The sequence below is a fragment of the Cebus imitator genome, unplaced genomic scaffold, assembly GCF_001604975.1.
Source record: "Cebus imitator isolate Cc_AM_T3 unplaced genomic scaffold, Cebus_imitator-1.0 Scaffold6, whole genome shotgun sequence".
Taxonomy (NCBI): Eukaryota; Metazoa; Chordata; class Mammalia; order Primates; family Cebidae; genus Cebus; species Cebus imitator.
This window is the reverse complement of record NW_016107321.1, coordinates 7,694,496-7,714,188: the sequence shown is the minus strand read 5'-3', so window position 1 is coordinate 7,714,188 and position 19,693 is coordinate 7,694,496. Positions and strand designations below refer to the sequence as shown.

The window sequence follows — 19,693 nt, the reverse complement described above, 5'->3', positions numbered from 1 at the left end:
GTTTTAGTAGAGACGGGGTTTCACCGTGTTGACCAGGATGGTCTCGATCTCTTGACCTCGTGATCCACCCGCCTCAGCCTCCCAAAGTGCTGGGATTACAGGCGTGAGCCACCGCGCCCGGGCCTTGATCTGTTCTTAAAAGCTATTTTTAATTAGAAAAAATTCTCCCAAAACCTCTCGTAGTGTAAGATTCTAAAGAAAATATTAGCAAACAGAATCTAACAATACATTAAAAAATATACCCAAAGGATTATAAATCATTCTGTTGTAAAGGCACATGCACACGTGTTTATTGTGTCACTGTTCACAATAGCAAAGACTTGGAACCAACCCAAATGCCCATCAGTGATAGACTGGATAAAGAAAATGTGGCACATACACACCATGGAATACTATGCAGCCATAAAAAAAGGATGAGTTCATGTCCTTTTCAGGGACATGGGTGAAACTGGAAACATCATTCTCAGCAAACTGACATAAGAACAGAAAATCAAACACGACATGTTCTCACTCATAAGTGGGTGTTGAACAACGAGAGCACATGGACACAGGGTGGGGAACATCACACACAGGGCCTGTGGGGTAGGGGACTAGAGGAGGAATAACAGGGGGTGGGGGATTGGGGAGGGATAGCATTAGGAGAAATACCTAATGTGGATGACGGGGCAATGGATGCAGCACACCACCACCATGGCACGTGTATACCTGTGTAACAAACCTGCACGATCTGCACATGTACCCCAGAACTTAAAGTTTATAAATAAGTTTTAAAAAAAAAGAAAATAATGACCATAAGTGGCATTTGTGCTAACCAAGTTGGTTCAATTAACAACTATATTATTAATATATACCATACACATACATCTGATGGGGCGAAATCTCCTCTTTAACAAAACACCCAGTTATGATAAAAACACTCAAGGAAGTAGCAATGGAGGGATACACTCTCAACATGATAAAATGTATATGCTTCAGTTCCAGTTATGGAATAGGGAAGCTCTAGAGGCATTTCCACTAAGATCACAAATGAGGCAAGGATCATCACTATCTTCACTACTGTTCAATAATGTACTACAGATATTAGCCAATGTAGTTAGGCAAGGTAACTCAATTAAAGGCATAAGGATGAGGATAGGAGAAATAAAACTGTCTATTTACAGATGATATAATAGTATGCCTGGAAAACCCCAGAGAATCAGTGACAAATTAGCAGTGAAAGAATTCATTTAATGCAGTATTAAGACATAAAATTAACATACAGAAAGCAGTAGTCTTTCTATACACAAACAATAAACAGTTAAAAGACACATAATGGTGAAGAGGAGCCCATTTACAGTAGCGACAAGGAAGATTACATGCTTAGGAAGAAAATGTGCAAACCCTCTAGGTACCTGAAAGAAACTAAAGAAGACTTAAACCCATGAAAGACGTCTCTTGTTCTTGAATAGGATGAACTCAACAGTCATGAGTTCTCCTTAAGTTATGATTTCAATCCAATTACAGTGAAGATATTAGTGAGCTATTTTATGTGGTTGGATAAGTTGATACTAAAGTTCATACAGAAAAACATGCAAGACAACTTAGAAAACACTGAAAAAGAAAAGGTGAGGTGCACTGTTCTTACTGGACATTAAAACATGGTAGCAAAGTACTACAATTAAAAGTAGTGTTTGCCGGTCAGTGGAATAGAAAAGGAAGTCCAGACATAGGCCAGATACATATGAAAATGTATTAAATGACAAAGATGGTATCTCAAGTCACTGGGCTAAGAATGGCTTTTTAAATAAATTGTGTTGGCATAATTGGGGAGCCATGTGCAAAGAGATGATGTTAGATCCATCCTCACAACAAGTAAACTGGAGGGAGATGATAAAAGCCATGCATGTGCTCAAAGAAAACGAGGGCGAATTCCTCTTTAACCTTGGTGTAGAGAGAATAGCTTCCTAACTGTGACTCAAAATCCAAAGGCAGTAAAAATAAAGACTGATAAATTTGACTACATTAAAAAAATAATTTCCACACAAAAGACACACAAAATTCCAATACAAAAGACACTAGCAAAACTAAAAGACAGCTGACAAACTAGGAGAAGATATTGATAACATATTCCACAAAGGGCTACTATCTCTAACATATAAAGAACGCTTCAAAATTGCAGGGCAAAGGATTAAGAACCTAAACAGAAAAATAGGAAAAATACTTGAACAAACAATTCACAAAAAAAAGATATTAAAATAGCCCTCAAATACAAAAATGTAGTCAAACTCACTCAGAATCAGAGAAGTACAAATTCAGAAATTGCAGGCACCATTTCTTATGTAAGACTAGTAAATTTTTTTTTTTAACAACACATTCTGGTAGATTATGGAGAGACAGGCCCTTTAAACATTGCTTGTAGCAATATAAATTGGTACAAAGTTTCTGGAAGGAAATTTGGAATTGTGTAACCTTTAGACCCAACAGTGCCACTTCAGGGAATTTTCCCTGAAGATAGACCCCAACAGTACAAAAATGTATCCACAAAAGATTGGAAACTGTCTAAATGCCCATACACAGGAGAGTGTTGAGTACACTACGGAGCACGCACTCACACAAAGCGGTGCTGGAGAGCTGTTTTTAATATGGGGAAATGTTGCAAACTGATAGGAAGTACTTTCCAGGACAGCGTGAAAAAAGCAAAGCCCAAAAGATGTGTAGGGGGTTGGAGCAGGAACCCGCATCCAGGAGCAGAGCCCTTTGCTCCTCCCTCAGAATGCATGGAGATCAGAAATCAGATGTTTATGCCCAAGAAAAGCAGGATTTCATTCAGCACTTCTCCCAGATCATTAGGGTGCTGACTGAGGGTGAGATGGGGCACCCAGAGACAGGAGATGCTATTGCCCGGCTCAGGGAGGTCCTGGAGTACAACGCCGTTACACTGGAGGCAAGTATCACCGGGGTTTGACGGTGCTAGTAGCGTTCCAGGAGCTGGTGGAGCCAAAGAAACAGGATGCTGATAGTCTCCAGCAGGCCCTGACTGTGGGCTGGTGTGTGGAACTGCTGCAAGCTTTCTTCCTGGTGGCAGATGACATCATGGATTCATCCCTTACCCGCCGGACACAGATTGCTGGTATCAGAAGCCAGGCATGGGTTTGGATGCCATCAATGATGCTGTCCTTTTGGAAGCATGTATCTACCACCTGCTGAAGTTCTACTACCAGGAGCAGCCCTGTTACCTGAACCTGATCGAGCTCTTCCTGCAGAGTTCCTATCAGAGTGAGATTGGGCAGACCCTGGACCTCATCACAGCCCCCCAGGGCAATGTGGATCTCAGCAGATTCACTGAAAAGAGGTACAAATCTATTGTCAAGTACAAGATGGCTTTCTACTCCTACCTTCCTGTAGCTGCAGCCATGTACATGGCAGGAATTGATGGCAAGAAGGAGCATGCCAATGCCAAGAAGATCCTGCTGGAGATTGGAGAGTTCTTTCAGGATGATTACCTTGAACTCTTTGGGAACCCCAGTGTGACTGGCAAAGTTGGCACTGACATCCAGGACAACAAATGCAGTTGGCTGGTGGTCCAGTGTCTGCAACACACCACTCCAGAACAACGCCAGATCCTGAAGGAAAATTACAGGCAGAAGGAGGCTGAGATGGTGGCCCGAGTGAAGGCATTATATGAGGAGCTGGATCTGCCAGCTATGTTCTCGCAGTATGAGGAAGACAGTTACAGCCACATTATGGGTCTCATTGGCAGCACCCCTGCCCCCAGCTATCTTTCTGGGGCTTGCGTGCAAAATCTACAAGAGGAAAAAGTGACCTAAGGACTGCAAGGGCAGGGAGAGGAGGCTCTCAACAAATAAATTCTTGTGTAAAAAAAAAAAAAATATATATATATATATATGTAGGATGTGCCACAAACTTAGCAGCTTAAAACAAGGCACATTCATTATCTCAGTTCCCCTGGCAGAGTTCAGGCACCTCTTAGCTGGGTCCTTGCTCAGGACCTGACAAGGCTGCAATCAAGATGTTGGGCAGCCTGCATCCTCATCTGGTGGCTGGACTGGGGAACCATCCCAGTTTCATTCAGATTGTGGCAGCTTCATTTCCTTGTGGTTGTTGGAGTGAGGTCCTAAGATTCTGGAGGCCTTCCATGTTCTTGCCCTTAGGCTCAGTTTACACCACAGAAGCCTAATTCCTAGAAGGTCTGAACCTGGTTTAAATGTCAGGCCCATTTGATTATTTCAAAGTCAGCTGATTAGGGAATTTAATTATATCTTCAAACTCCTTTTACATTTGCCATCTGACATAATTGCAGGAGTGACAGCCCATCACTTTCTTAACATTCTTTGGATATAATCACAGGTTCTGCTCTCAGTCAGAAGGAGGGGATTACTCACAACTGTTACTCGTTGGCGGTCACTGGAGGGTGTGTCTGCCACAGTGAGCCCATATGGTTAGAAATAGTCTAATAAATAAAAAATAAAAAAGGTATCTCTTCTCACAATGGAATTCCAGTAACTAAATGTGGAAGAAAAAGAGGAAACAGAGAATCACCAGTAGCCGATATTACTGTAATAAATGTAAACAAGGTTTTCTATAGGATGCTGAAATTCATGGGTGCAGGTTTGAGGAGGCTTAGCATTTGCATAGTCTCAAGTTACCTTCCCAAAAATACTTACCAACTACAAAGGGAAAACGGATTCTACTGAGAAGGGTATGACATTCTTGTGGTACACTTCCCCAAATGCATAACCTCATTTTAGTGATGAAAAAATAATTATCAGAGCAAACCAAATTTGGGAACATTCTACAAAATAACTGATCGGTACTCTTCAAAGGGGTCAAGTTCACAAAATAAAAGGAAGGACTGAGGTACTTACCGACTGGAGGAGGCTAACGGGAAGTTACTAAATGCAATGTGAGATGATCCCAGGAAAAAGACATGATGCAGAAAGATGGGTACAATTCAAATGAGGTCTTTAGGTAAGTTTCTCGTCTAGATAATTGCATTATGGTTATGTAAGATGTTAGCCTTGGAGGAAGTGGGCTAAAGGATATAAGGGAGCTCCTTGCATTATTTTTACAAGTTTTCTCTAAGTCTAAAATTAATTAAAAATAAAAGTATGTTTTAAAAAAATTATAGCACAGACTTAGGCTGATAATTTTATGTCAGTAAAAGTAGAAATTCAGGTGACAGTCCTGCACCAAAATTTTGCACATTGTTGTATATGTGATCATCGGAGAATATGTAAGTGTGCAATGGTGGAACGTATTCTGATTCATAGTATACTTGTATTTTTTTCCATGATGCTTACATCATAATAGACATTGCTGAGGAAAGAACACACTATTTTAATGTTAAAATGCCTTAGTAAGGTTGGTTGGTTCACTGCCTGGGAGCATTCTCTTTAAAAATTATTTCTACACTTAGTTTGAAAGGTTTTACTTGTGACCAACACATGTCATATAAAAATCCATAGTTTTGAAGGTATTTACTGAATTCAGTTTGGAGGGCTCTGAATTTTCATCTTATATGGGCCATGAACACAAATGAGTCTTCTGTATCACTGTCTCAAGTGCATTTTCTGAATCATCATCTGCTGTGACGATGCTTAAACTATGCCTGTGGAAGATCAAGTTGTTTCTTAGTAACTATAGTTGCTAAATCATAGTAACTATGACTTAGTAGTTATGAAACTATGGATATTAAAATAGGGAGTAAAGGAAAATGAATCAGATGGTTTGGGTGAATCTGTATCATGATAAAGCTTTTGTTTCTTTAACAGAATGAATTTAATATGTGAATATTCTCACTGCCTTAAAGGGACATCTGTGTTAGAATTGCACCACACAACCAGCAGTGCTGCTTGGCTCTGGCGGTATTGGATGAATCATGGGATGCATTTCTTACAGCCTTTTTTATTTCTACTTGAAATATTGTGCATAAGAGCAGTGCCTCGGGCGTGCACCATCTAAGCCACGGTGCCCTGTGTTCACATAGAATTACTGTTTGTTTTTACTGTCATGAGTCTATGAATCCAGCCTGTCATGCAGAAGTGATCCTTATAATGTAAGCACTTACTGTCTTGCTGCAGCTGATTCCCCAGTGACATTTTAAAAAGTCAGTATTTGGCTGCAGAGTGCTTTAAATTTCTAAATGGGCTATAGATTGGAAGCCTTAGGGTATTTCATAGGAAGCACATGACCCTGCAGTGAACACACAGCAACTTTTGTAGATCTGTAGCCAAGTTGGTGACCAGTATTTACCCTTGAAATTGTTTTGGTTCAGAATGTTAAGTGTTTTTTACTCTACATTTAATTATTTGGTACTATACTAATTTACTACAAATGTCTGAAACTAAATGGATACTTAATGAAGTCTATACTGTTTGTCCAGGTCTTTTATTCTACTAGGTATGGTTATAATGTGAAAAGCAGCTTCTGGTGGTGACACAGTGCGTATTTCTCAGTGTCTGTAAATTCAGGTCTTTGGTTTTCACTTAATCTGAAAATGAGAGTAGCAGTTAAACACTCAGGAACACTCAGAAATACATTAACAAGTTTTACATTCTTCTCTAAAAGAAGCCTAAGCCCCTGAAAACAATCGTTTTATAGCAATATTTTAACAGCTATTTATATCTGTTATCTAAACTGATAATCCTATTCCTGCCCCTCTGGCTGTCACAAATACACCATGATGAGACTTAGTAAGGAGCAACAATTCCGGGACTGTGTCCTGCCTGGCCGCGTGGGTAACAGACCCATCTTATAGAACCACAAGAGCGTTGGTTGTTGTACATCGTAAAAGACCAGGCTTTGTGTCCAGTATGTCCTGAACTCCATGGGGGTGAATTGGCAATGATCTTTAGGACATTAATTGTTTTTTCTATTATTTGTGATTCTTTTGAGCAATATGCATGACTGTGAAGCAGCGGGTCTGACGGGGTCAGAGCAGTTAGCCTGATCCAGCAAGGTCTCGGACCAGAGAACTATACCTTGTGTGAGTGTATTTGTGTTTCCAGTTTACTGAAACAAGGGGGGAGGGTCAAAGAGAAAATAGCATGGTTCTCGTGTCATGAGAGCTAGTGCCTTGAGGACTGTGCTAAATTCAACTGCCTTTTTAATTCCATTATAATTTTAGGCTTAAAAATGCAACTAAACCTCTAAGCCAAAAAGTGAGTTGAGATCATTAGCTACCTCCAATGATTTTTAAATTTCAAAATCTTGTCTCCTGCCTTCACATGACTCATTATCTCTCTTTTATCAATATAGTAAGAAGTATCTTCCTTTAAATAATATTCCCAGATTATGATTTATTATTTGTTATGCTAAGAGAGGGATTGAAGGAATACAGGTAAGATTCCTGTCTAAGGAGCTTACAATATATTTGGAAAAGACAAACAGAGCATACATTTAAAACTGGAAATTAAATAGATACAATTGCTGTATGAGCAATAAAGATCAAAAGAAATGCAGAATCATAGTCCCTTCTTTACTGATCATATATACTACATTTTATAGTATGGTTTTTGTTTTTTAATGGAAGTCTTCTAAGTTTATGCTGACTCTCTGATTGATGAATGATGAAGATTTTTTAGAAGTCTGTTGCTATTACTGTGTTGATTGGATGTTACCATGAGTAATTGTCAGCCACTCCACATGCCTGCTCACCTGGAGACGCATGTAAGATTCAGGAGGATGTGTTTGACCCAACTGGCCTGCATTTTCTTATATGCATTGAAGAAATGTGTGTCAAGAAATTTCAGCCACAGATTGATTCGTATATGAGTTCAGGAACTCATTCAGTAACAACTTTTCAGAAAGTGTTTCGCTAAATATGTTTATTCATGTTTCCTCTTTGTTTCACAGGTAAAAGATGAACTATTATGCTCTGAGCTATGTCTTTTTTTAATGGGGCTATATCTTTTATGATCATAAAAATCGAATGTAGCTGTGTCTTGGTTTTGCATGACTGCACTATTAATGCAAAGGGTTCCCCCATCCCCACTTCCCCTCCTGTGTTTTACAGGCAGTCAGATGCCTCCGCAGCCACCCGGGAGCCAGTCAGAATCCAGTTCCCATCCCGCCTTGAGCCAGTCACCAATGCCACAGGAAAGAGGTTCGTCTCCCGTTCATGTCTTACATGCCAATAGTGCTTTCAGGTGATAAGGCTGGTGTCAGTTTGCTTCCCTGTGTGCCTCCTTATCAACAGTTTTTTAAAGGATGTTTTCTTATCAGATGGAAGAAATAAACAATAACCCTACCAACAAATATGGAGAGGAGGGAGGATGCTTTCTTGCAGGTTGGGTGAAGTCTTATGAATGTACAGTTCAAGGCCCAAAGAATGTGTGTGTCCGCATAGCACCATGAAGCACCGTTCCCATATGGCTGGAGTATTTGATCTCGCTCATTAAAAATAACTGTGAATGACTCAACTCGGGTATCAGTCCCAATGTGGGGGTGGAGGGCTGTGTTAATACTGCTTATTCCCTGATACTTAATAGTAAGATTTTAAACCCAGAGCAAGACCCTGTCTTAATAAATTGTAAGATCTCAGAACTGGAGCAGACCTAAGAATGTATATGGTGCAGTCAGCTGGAGCCGCTGCAGAGCATAGAACTTACGTGTGACTTCCCTTATTCTCAGGAGCTAGTTACTGCCAGTTCCAGGAAAAAAAAAACAATATGGGCATTTCCTGAAGCCTTTGGAGAGAAGTGGCCCCACATCTGCCAATGCTCTTGACCTTTAGCTCAGTCCTGCACGTTATCCCTGCCAGGCGTTTCTTACTGCCTTGCAGAGACCTTAGGCCCACCCGTATTTACCTCTGTCTTCATTCTCCCCTGGAGCAGTAAAGCTACTCTTGGTGGTAGTGGTGGTTTTAACCCAGATAGGTGTATTCCGGAGGTACAGGCGTACCTGCTGCACCCCTGGTGTGGTGGCAGGTCACTTCTTGCTGTGGAACGAGGCTGCTCCACCCCACACCAAAAGAGATACCCATGGTCCTTGACTCCCCTCCTTTCTCACACAGGCCCAGAGGCCAGAATTCCCACTGTGGCAGCTAATATGTACTGGGCTCCTGACCCTTACAGTTTATAATAATTTGTATACAAGTTGTAGAGATGATAATTAGCTTCTGATTAGAGTTATGAAGTTTAAGTTGTTTTACATGTTAAAAATTCAGCGGCATGTTTAGAAAGTAATGTCAATGAAAAGACAGATTTGCTTTATCTACATGTCATTTGTGTTGAAATGAATGTTTCGTAGAGATGAAATGAATTTTTCATTTTCTAATACCATTACATATTTAACTTTTTTATTATAGTTTAAGGTATAGTTGATAATATAATATGTTTTGATAATGGAATAGTTAATGGTTTTTAAACTTTCTGAGAATCACCTGGAGGACTTGTTAAAAGAGATCCCTGGGTCCCACCCCCAGGTTTTCGATTCCGAAGGTTTGAATTGGGACATTTAAAACCTCCATTTTTTTAAAAATACAGACACATGTAGATATTGCTACAGGTATTACACTTTAGTAAAAATAAATACATAAAATTAAAACCTCCATTTTTTGCAAGTTCGCAGATATTGCTGATGCCAGTGGCTTGAGGACCAAACCTTGAGAACCACTGCTTTATAATGGTCCAATAATAAGTTTTCAAGGTGGGAGAATCACCTGATCCCAGAAAGGTTAAGGTTGCAATGAGCTGTGATTACGCCACTGCACTCCACCCTGAGCGACAGAGTGAGACCCTGTCTCAAAAAAATAAAAACTAAAATAGATTTTAATAAGGGTGTGAATATGTGCATTTGTTTCCCTGAATTCTCTGCTGTGACCTGCTCTAAATCATCCCTTCATTCCATATTGTCTCCATAAATTGCTAGATCTCTGTGAACTCCCCATCTGGCTCTGGTCATCTTGAAGGCATTATAGAGTTCATAGCATGCTGGTGCCAAGCAAGTGGGATTCTCACTAAAATCCTTTTTTTTGGCTGCGAGTTGCACCTGTGTTGTATTGTTGGGTCACGGCGGGGGGAAAGGAAATTGTCTTGTACTGGGTGCCTACTGGCGTCAGGCCCAGAACCAAGATGAAGTTTCACCCCATAGCCCTGTAGCATCACTCTCACTGGTAGTGTTCTTTTTATTTTAACAAGTGTTAAAGGGTAAGAGGTCCCTTATTTGAAAGTCTTAAAATTTTAGGCTTTGTTACTAAGAAGAAGAAAAAGGGAAGCCCTCTCAGATCCTTGAAGATTGTCTTACCCAACCCTTTCCAGCAGATGTATGTCTGAGAAATTGGGCAGTATGGAAAACCAGACATGAAGAATAGAGGACAATGAGGAAACTTAGCTAACTCCAGCTTTTCACTTAAATTGATACACTTTCAAGGCAAAATCTAGGCTTTTTAGTGGTACAACTGTGTGGAAATTACCATGTTAATATGGTTCTTCCTTTGATTGCCTTTATTATATGTAGTTGTAGTTTCAGTAACTGATACCAGATACATAACAATCTGGGTGGTTATGACCATTTCTTTCAAATAGTAAATATAAATCTTTTAAGTTGCTAAATGAATTGATCTTTATGACTGTGATCTGTAAACCTCCTCTGAAAGACTGTGAGAGACGTTATTATACTGTATTAGTTCATTTTCCCACTGCTATACAGAACCACCAGAGACTGGGTCATTTTAAAGCAGAGGTTTAACTGACTCACAGTCCTGCAGGCTGTGCAGGAAGCCTGGCTGGGGAGGCCTATGGAAACTTCCAGGCGTGGCGGAAGGTGAAGGCAAATTCAGCGCATCGTACGTGCCAGGAGCAGGAGGAAGAGAGAGCAAAAGGGGAGGTGCTACACACTTATAAACAACCACATGTCGTGAGCGCTCAGGAGACAGCACTAGGGGGCTGGTGCCGAACCAGTAGAAACCACCGCCATGATGCAGTCACCTCCCAGCAGGCCCCACCTCCCACATTTAGGATCACAGTTCAACATGGGATTTGGGTGGGGACACAAAGCCATGCTATGTGCATTCCCTTTTGTATGTGTTTGCTGGTTAGGCAACACCCTGACAAGGAAAACTTTCTATTTTAATGACTTTTATGTTAGATGATGCTTTGCCTTGCGTGAGTGACATTTCCTCCAGTACTGGGTAGCCGGGCTGTAAAGAAAATGGCTTTATTATTTGTTAAAATTTAGGAAGACATGTTAGCTCCTAATAACCTTTGATCAAATGCCATTTGATCAGGCTATCTGATAAATGGCAAATGACAGTCACTTTCATGCATTGATACAATAATAAAAACGTTTGTTGGACCATCCTTTGGTGTGTACCAGCAGCATACACAATGGAAAGTAGATCTAAGGAAACTCTTACTAGGGAAGTCCCCAAAATTGATTCCCCCATATTGGAAAGTAACTTAACTTTATTTATACCCTTAAAATTGATACATACCCTCCTTGTTTAGGGAAGTGCTGAAAGAAACAGGCCAAGAAATACATGAGTGAATTAGCATCTTTAAACAAAAAAACGTATGTCAGGCTGGGTATGGTGGCTCACACCTATAATCCCAGCACTTTGGGAGGCTGAGGCAAGTGGATCACCTGGGGTCAGGAATTCGAGACCAGCCTGGCCAAAATGGTGAAACCCTGTCTCCACTAAAAACACAAAAAAATTAGCCGGGCATGGTGGCGCGTGCTAGTCCCAGCTACTCAGGAGCCTGAGGCAGGAGAATCACTTGAACCTGGGAGGTGGAGGTTGCAGTGAGCCAAGATTGTGCCACTGCACTCCAGCCTGAGCAACAGAGCAAGACTTCGTCTCAAAGAAATTTTTTTAAAAAAGTATGTCACAGAAACCATAGACCCTGATAGACAAGGTAATGACATTGCTTCTCTACTCCTGAGTGCTAAAATAACCAAATTGAACAGTTCTTTTTACACTTAATTTGTTTTAATAAGTAAGATTATGATAATATGGTAATATTCCACTATATACATACTTTCTTTAATCTACCCACAGGAGATAATATTTTCTTTAATGCAAAGAATCTAGAAACGTGTGCACAGAGATAAGAGATGATAGAGAGAGAGAGAGATGATGCAATCTACTTGTGTCTGGAGGTGCAGTTTTCTGAGTCCTCCCTCAAAGTCCCCACGGAGCACAGTGATGCTGACTACACTGTCCTGGAGCCTAAGTCCCTCCAGGCTCAAGAAGTGGAACCCTTGCCCTGCTTTTTTCTGCGTGTCCCTGTGTTTCCATTCAGGAAAAGCATACGTTAATAAACCATGTACCCTGTGTTTAAGAGGTTCTGCAAGCCTCTGGTGACGGCAAGCTCGGTGAAGCGCCCAGATTTCCTAACAGCAGCCGGTGTAAGCCTGCAGTTCCCAACCCCACCCTGTCTCGTTCTATTGCCCATGTTATCTGGTGGTTTTGGTATTGGGCTTTGTCTTAGGACGTCAGTCACAAATCCACGTACCCACATTGTACACAGATGAAAATAACTGTGTCTACAGTTTTATATTTTCCATGTATAGAAGGTATTTGTGCAAGTAAATATGGATACGGCATCACAGGTCACAAATGGAGGGAAAGCTTTAGCAATTTATTCGGCTCTTTACTCTCCTACATAGTATCGCCTCCTCTCCATTTTTATCTGTTTTCCAATATAAAACTTGATTTAGTATTGTGCTGCTGGAACTTCTTTTTAACTAAATAAAGAAGATTAGTTCAAATTTTTCAGTCTTTACTTCTTCAATACTTACATAAATTTTGAAGAAAAAAGTCAAAACCTCAGTTTAGTATTTTGTAGTAACACATTTATCATTGGTTTTTACTTTAAGCCAAATCTGTCTGTAGACCTCATAGAGCAATATACAGAATTGTTACTAAATCACCTTGCCAAAAAATCAAGCAGTGTAAATTAGGCCACCTAGGCATTGGAGGAGCACTTCAGATAACCTTAAAATACTGAAATGAACCGTAAAAAAACAGTAGGTGAGAAGTTTAGATTTGTTTTATCCTTATTTCTTAATCTTTAACATATATGTCTTGAAATTCAAAAAGAACAATAGGAAATGGCTTATTAATAGATTGTCCTCTTTCTTAAGAAGTCTTAGAGGGAATACGGAATAGTCATCTGAGTAGATAAATAAGTATAATAATTATTAACATTAAAATTATCACATTTTTAACCCCGGTGACATCTTAAGCTTAATGAAACTAACAAATGCCCTTCTAGTTTATTGGATTAGCAATTAGGTGAAAATGCTGAAAGAAAGCTTATTTATTTGGACAGATGTAGAGAGGTCAGAATTAATTTTTCAAAAACCTTCTAATTGAATTCCCTTTTAATTTCACAGTGGTGTCTAGTTAAAGATTCATGTTAATGCTGGTGATTTTCTGAAGGTCTGAACCAGATCTGGATTCTCAAAATCAACATAGGTTCTTTAACCCTTGCCAGCGGGGACTTTCCTAGTGTAATCCCATAGTATTTGAATAATTAGAAGGCAGTAATGAGGATTTAATTAGTCCTTGAGATATGCTGAAGCAGAACCCCTAAGTACTTCCCCTTTCGGACATGGATGCGAGCAGAGCTGCTGCTGCTACAGGACTGTGAGGTGTGAGGAAATGTATTCTGTTGCTGGAGGCAGTTCGTTGGCACCATTGTGTGGCCATCAGATTGGGGCTGAAAGCATCCTGGGTGAAATCTTCCAGAATTACAGAATAACAGCCCCCCAACCGTCCTTTCTGTCCACCTTCCAACCTACACAAGGACTGGCTTTTTCTCTTCACTGTTTGAAAAACAGAGTTGTATTTAAAGCATACTGTACCTGATTGAGAATGGGCTTTGCTTTATCAGTGGCACCAACATTAGATGACCTGGACAAGTCGTGTATTTTCTCTATAATTCTATAGAGAAAATAGATAACAACATTTTGTGTTGTTATAAGCTGCTGGTATTTTGTCCAGCCAAACATAGGGATCTTGACGTCTGTTTGTCAGCAGAATCACAGAAATCTCATCTTTGGAATCTGATGTTCGTGGAGTAATATTTATCAGTAGCTGCATTTTTATAAATACAGATAGTGCCATTACCCAGCAAAAGTGTGTAGCAGATGGGGTATGATCAGGCATTTAGATGTTCTTTTTGTGTACTTCCCCAAAAAGTTGAATCAAAATTTCTATACTTCAAAAGTCTGAGGTTTCAAACTTACATATTTTGTTTAGACTGAATAGTCTTTATCATTGAATATTTCATTATTGAGTATGTCTTCATTTTCTATGTGCTGCTTCTGTTAGTAAACCCAAATGTTAACTGCCTTGATATAATTTTATTCCCACTAATTAATGGTATGTATATTTTAGCTTCTTTACAAAGTCAGTAGAATTCCTCATGAAATTTCTAGTCACATTCTATTCGCATAGGGCACATCTTTTGGCTTGGGGCAAATCTTTCTCTTACCTTTTAATGCAATGAGTAGAGAAAGAGAATGCAGTGTCTTCCTATGAGTTCTACTGAGCTTCTCAAGGGCCTTTCTCCCCTGCCAGGCGTCCCCATGGCGGCAGCAGGCAGGGCCTTCATGGACGCTCAGCAGAGACTGGGCCAAACTACTAAAGCCATCCAGCTCTCGCTCCCTCTCAAACAAAGCACAGGACAATCAAAATAGAAAATTTGGCCAGGCACGGTGGCTCACGCCTGTAATCCCAGCACTTTGGGAGGCCGAGGTGGGTGGATCACGAGGTCAAGAGATCGAGACCATCCTGACCAACATGGTGAAACCCCATCTCTACTAAAAATACAGAAATTAGCTGGGCATGGTGGTACGCACCTGTAGTCCCAGCTACTCGGGAGGCTGAGGCAGGAGAATTGCTTGAACCTGGGAGGCAGAGGTTGTAGTGAGCCGAGATCGCGCCACTGCACTCCAGCCTGGCATCTGGCGACAGAGTGAGACTGTCTCAAAAAAAAAAAAAAGTTTATTCTTCTTGAATTAAGAAAGCTTACAGTTTTACCAATAAATGCTCTATGTCAGTTGCTGTAATATAGTGTTTGTCCCTCTGAACTCACTGTTAGCATTTAGATCTTGCACAAAATCAAAGCTACTGCTGCTGCTTCCCCCGCCCCCACTCTTCCCAGATGCCTTTCCATGAATGCACAGCTGTACAGTGCGTGACAGGGTGAGCCACAGCACTTGCACCTGGAGCGTGGCACTAGATGGATGGTGCTGAGGCCCCTACCCGGCCCCAGCTATGGTCTTTATGACCTAGGGGCATTTAGATAGAAATAAGTAAAATTGTGAAAATTTTTTTGCTGTTTCCAGCTAGTTTCATGGTGATATTTATACCAAAAGTTATTTTTTTAATTTGAAAATAACTCTTGAATATCTTAATTTACCTGATTCCTTAATATTCAAGAACAGATTAACAAGTCAGTACTGAAATGAAGGAGACCACCAAGGTAATTGTTAAGGAGTTGTAAGCGGGGTTTGACACCTTTTTCTGTTTTTGCAGAAAAAAAAAAAAAAACTACAGGAACTGTTTTGTTCTTCTTTCTATTGAAATTTCAATTGTGTGACAGTAAATCAGCAGTTACTGAGATGTTTCATAGGATATACTAGTTGTCAGAAAATGTTCTCTTAATTCACCTTTCTAGTTTTAAAGAGCAAATGTATCATTTTCCTAATGTGTGCTGTGTATGTTTATAAATCAACGTGGTAGGGCATCAACAATAATCTACCCTCACCCCCAGATGCAATTAACTTAGCCTCTGCTCTTAATTGAAGATTTCCTCTTTGTAATCTGTGAAAGATGAAAATAAACTCAAATGGGAGGCTTTATACAAAAGAGAATATCGAGACACTGCTTTGGAAAGCTGCTTCTAATTTCTTCAGCCCCAGAACTCTGCCTCTGTGCTAGCTGGTACACCAAGCCAAAGCTAGTCAGTAATGAAGGAAGCCACGGCACAGGACTGGTGTTAGGTTTATCATTAAGTTCCTTTTAAGCCTGCTATCCAGAAATAGGATCATCCCAAAGCTGGGAAAATAAATGTCATACAGAATAAGAGTCCATTTATATTCATTGAGGAATCATCAGTCGAAATTTTAGAACATTTCAAAAGAAGCATCATTTTGTTACTTTTGTTATATGCAGTAATTTTTTGAATTGCCAATTAAAGTGGGCTTTTAATACTTAACACTCATTTGTAATTGTCTCATTATTCTTCACTAAAAGTATTTGAGAACCTCTGGATCTTAGGTAAATTCATTGATTTATAACAACAATTTTTCCTGTTTCTTTTGTGCTTTTTCTGCATCGGTGAAAAGACATACATTGTCTGTATGTCTTTTTCCAAAGCCAAAAATTCAGAAGCCATCTTTGATGCATTTTTCTCCCCGTATCTGCCCCAAACTACTTAGTCACCAAGCTCCACCAGCTCTTCCCCAGTAGAGGTCCCCACACACCCCTTCTCAGTGCCCGCCGTCCCCGCTCTAGTCCGGCCACCTGGTTAACGCAACAGCTTCCTTGCTGTTCCTCCTATCCCCAGCCTCATGCCCTTGAGATCATATTCCACCTCCTCAGAATGGTGAGAGCGTGTCATTCCTCGAAAATGTGCCTTTAGTTGCTTGCCTGTGCTCTGGATAAAGGCACACTGGCCTGTGTGGTCAAGGGGCCTGTCCTTACCCAGCCCCAGGCTTCTTTGCTAGCCTACCTGCCATCACACTGCGCTCTTTCAAACACCTGCCACACTGAACCTCTTTTGGGATCTTTATATGAACTTTCTCTCCAACTGGAACACTTCTGCGCCCACACCACCTCAGCCGCGCCCCCACACCCCCTCAGCCGTGCCCCCGCACCCCCTCGCCCGCACCCCCACACCACCTCGCCCGCACCCCCACCACCCCTGTGGGTCTTCTTACCTGTGTATCTTGTCCTAATTCTTCAGGTCCGCAGCCTGGCTCTTAGTAGGTGCTTGAGTCAGTGTTTGTTGAGTGAACAAATGAAGGAAGCATAATGGGTCACGGTGCTGCCCCTATGGGCTAGGCGACCTGTGAAGCAGCCCAGATGTGTGCAGTGTTGGTGACCCATTAACAGCTGGGATTACAGTGGATTCACAGTTGAACTCTCCTCCAGACTCCAGAACATGGCCTTGTCAGTTTCAGAAGTCCAGGGCCTCATAATCTGCGGAGACTTTGGAGTCAGAAGATCTGGGTTTAGGTACACGCTTTATCACTAACTAGTTTTGTATCCTTGGACTGTTTGTGAAATGAGGATCATGGATATACTGCATAGTTAAATACGATTTAGTATCTGATGGTAAAAATTGCAAAGCACTGCGAACATAGTAAATGTAAGATCAGGTATAGATACCTCAGGTGAGACCTGGGTCAAAAGCCTGAAAACGTGGTTTCTTTGTTTCTCCAGCACATAGTGACATACATACATAGTCTTTTTCCTCAGCACTGAAGCGGGCTTTTGCGTCTAAAACCGAAAGGATTTGTATAAGGAAAGTGAATATTCTGTCCCCATCAGCCATCTGGGTGCTCAGTCTGACCCCTCCCTGGACTCTGGGGTGGTGTAAGTTTCAGGACCAGTCAGTAGCGGAGAGGGAGTTTTTGGGGTGGATGGAGACAGCTTAGAGGTTGCTGTGCCCGGCTCCAAGTATCAGGCTCGTGGTCGTGGAGAACGGAGGGAGTCGTTGTGTCAGTTAACCCAACAGCACAGCTGGTGCGGCGCAGGGGGCCTGGGTTAAAGCCTTGAACGGACCATTAGTTTTCGTCTTCCTCAAAGCAGTTCATGTTGTGAAGAGAGGAAGGCAGGCGAATAAACACTGAAGATACTTAAATGTAACGAGAACAATTTTTTAAATCTATTTTTCTCCCCAAATGAGGATGTGACACCTATTTGTGAAGAGAGACGCCTCTGCCTGTCTTTCTGGGTGGAGACACCGCAGAGGTGGCGGGGCACGTAACCGTGGCACACATGTGGCAAAGCAGCTTTTACCGACCTGGCTTGAAGAAACAAGGTGGTTATTCTCTGCATTTTTAATAGATGCCAACATGAAAATGAATTGTCCATGTGCCAAATGAAAAACGTGCTTGCTTTTTGGTGGCTTCTGGTACCTTGGACGTCTTCTCGGTATCCTGACAATGCTGTAGTTTTCTGCTGGCTGACGAGGCACCTTTGATGAAGAAATTAAATTTCTCTGTCCTTGATTTTGTGCTGTCTTGCACTGGCCTGGCCACGCATGCCTTCTGTCTTGGCTGGTTTCTCTTTCATGAGTAGGATGAATGGTGACGTGGGTTTCATGCTTGACTCTGCTTTTTCCACCAGGATTTAAAGTCTCATGCTCACATTGCAGGATTTGTTGTGTACCATGAAGAGGAAAAGAAGACGCAGTTGGAGGCTAAACCAGATCGATGTGAAAATTCCTCCCAGTTGAATTTTCCCAAATTTCCTAGTTTTGCTTTCACTTTTTATTTGACTTTGTTTCCAACTCAGTTTTGTAACACCCTTCAACTTAGAATTACATCTTCATCAGAGGTTACTTTAGTTGGACCCATCCGTGGGGATCTGGGAGTTTTGACAACATTGCCTGTTCAAGTTCCTGGAGCTTCCTCACTGTTTCCTTTATGTCATCTACCCCCAAATATGCTTTAAGGATTAAGTTTACTTTTAAAATTAAATAGCTTCATTCTATTTTTGAAAATTTCTGTAGTGCTGCTAAAGATAGCGCTCTCTCTTGTCCAGGGAATAATTTTTCTGCATTTCTACTACACAAAAAATTCTTTTTTTTCCTTCTCTTATGCAGAAGATGTAATTTACTTATAAGGATGTCATAAATCAGTTGCTTTAATTTTATTGTCTGCTAAGGTTTAGACAGCAGCATTGGATCTTTACTATAAAGATTATATTTTTTACAAATAAGAGAATCATATATAGCTTCTCTCTCTCTCTTTCTCTCTCTCTCTTTTTTTTTTTTTTTTTGCTGAGACGGAGCCTCACTCTGTCGCCCACGCTGGAATGCAGTGGCGCAATCTCGGCTCACTGCAACCTGTGCCTCCCAGGTTCAAGCGATTCTCCTGCCTCAGCCTCCCAAGTAGCTGCGATTGCAGGCATGTGCCACCATGCCTGGCTAATTTTGTGTTTTTAGTAGAGACGGTGTTTCACCATGTTAGCCAGGCTGGTCTTGAACTCCTGACCTCAAGTGATCCACTCGCCTCAGCCTCCCAAAGTTCTGTGATTACAGGTGTGAGCCACCATGCCGAGCCCGCGTATAGCATTTTTGGAAACTAGTAAACAAACCATAAATAGGACAGTGCTGCAAAACACACTGGAAAGATCCTGAAAATGTTTTAGAAATGCTAATTTGCTTGCCACTGGGTCTCAAGCACCTGTGACAGCAACCAGCTTGCCATTAGGCCAGTGTGGCCAGTTTTCCAAGACCACGGTGAAGGGATTTCTTGTTTTTAATTGATAGAAGAAAAATGTCTCTTGACTTAGTTTTTAACACAGGTCTCCATAATACAGATCGATGCGGCATTTTTCCTAGACTTACGCTAATCTTGCTTACATTGCCATGTAACAAGAATGGATTATTGGAATGGGAATTTCTCACTGATGTTAATATTACTATTCACAAGAGAAAAAGCCCCTACATAAAACAACCCTTTCAAAATGCAGACTGAAGGACAGCCCACCACAGCCCCTGTCTTCAGC

General features: G+C 41.1%; 1 protein-coding gene and 1 pseudogene across 8 annotated transcripts in view; both read left to right on the top strand.

Moving 5' to 3' along the window:
- LOC108310378 overlaps window positions 1-8,004 on the top strand; it is a 9,434-nt pseudogene extending 1,430 nt beyond the window's left edge.
- The window catches only part of ARID1B (AT-rich interaction domain 1B), a 441,201-nt gene that overhangs the window by 333,933 nt on the left and 87,575 nt on the right, over window positions 1-19,693 (top strand). For all 8 annotated transcript variants that reach the window (XM_017537335.2, XM_017537381.2, XM_017537389.2 and 5 more), the window contains one exon: window positions 8,015-8,104. In XM_017537335.2, coding sequence (XP_017392824.2) covers window positions 8,015-8,104 — 90 coding nt within the window. The remainder of the gene's footprint in view (window positions 1-8,014; window positions 8,105-19,693) is intronic.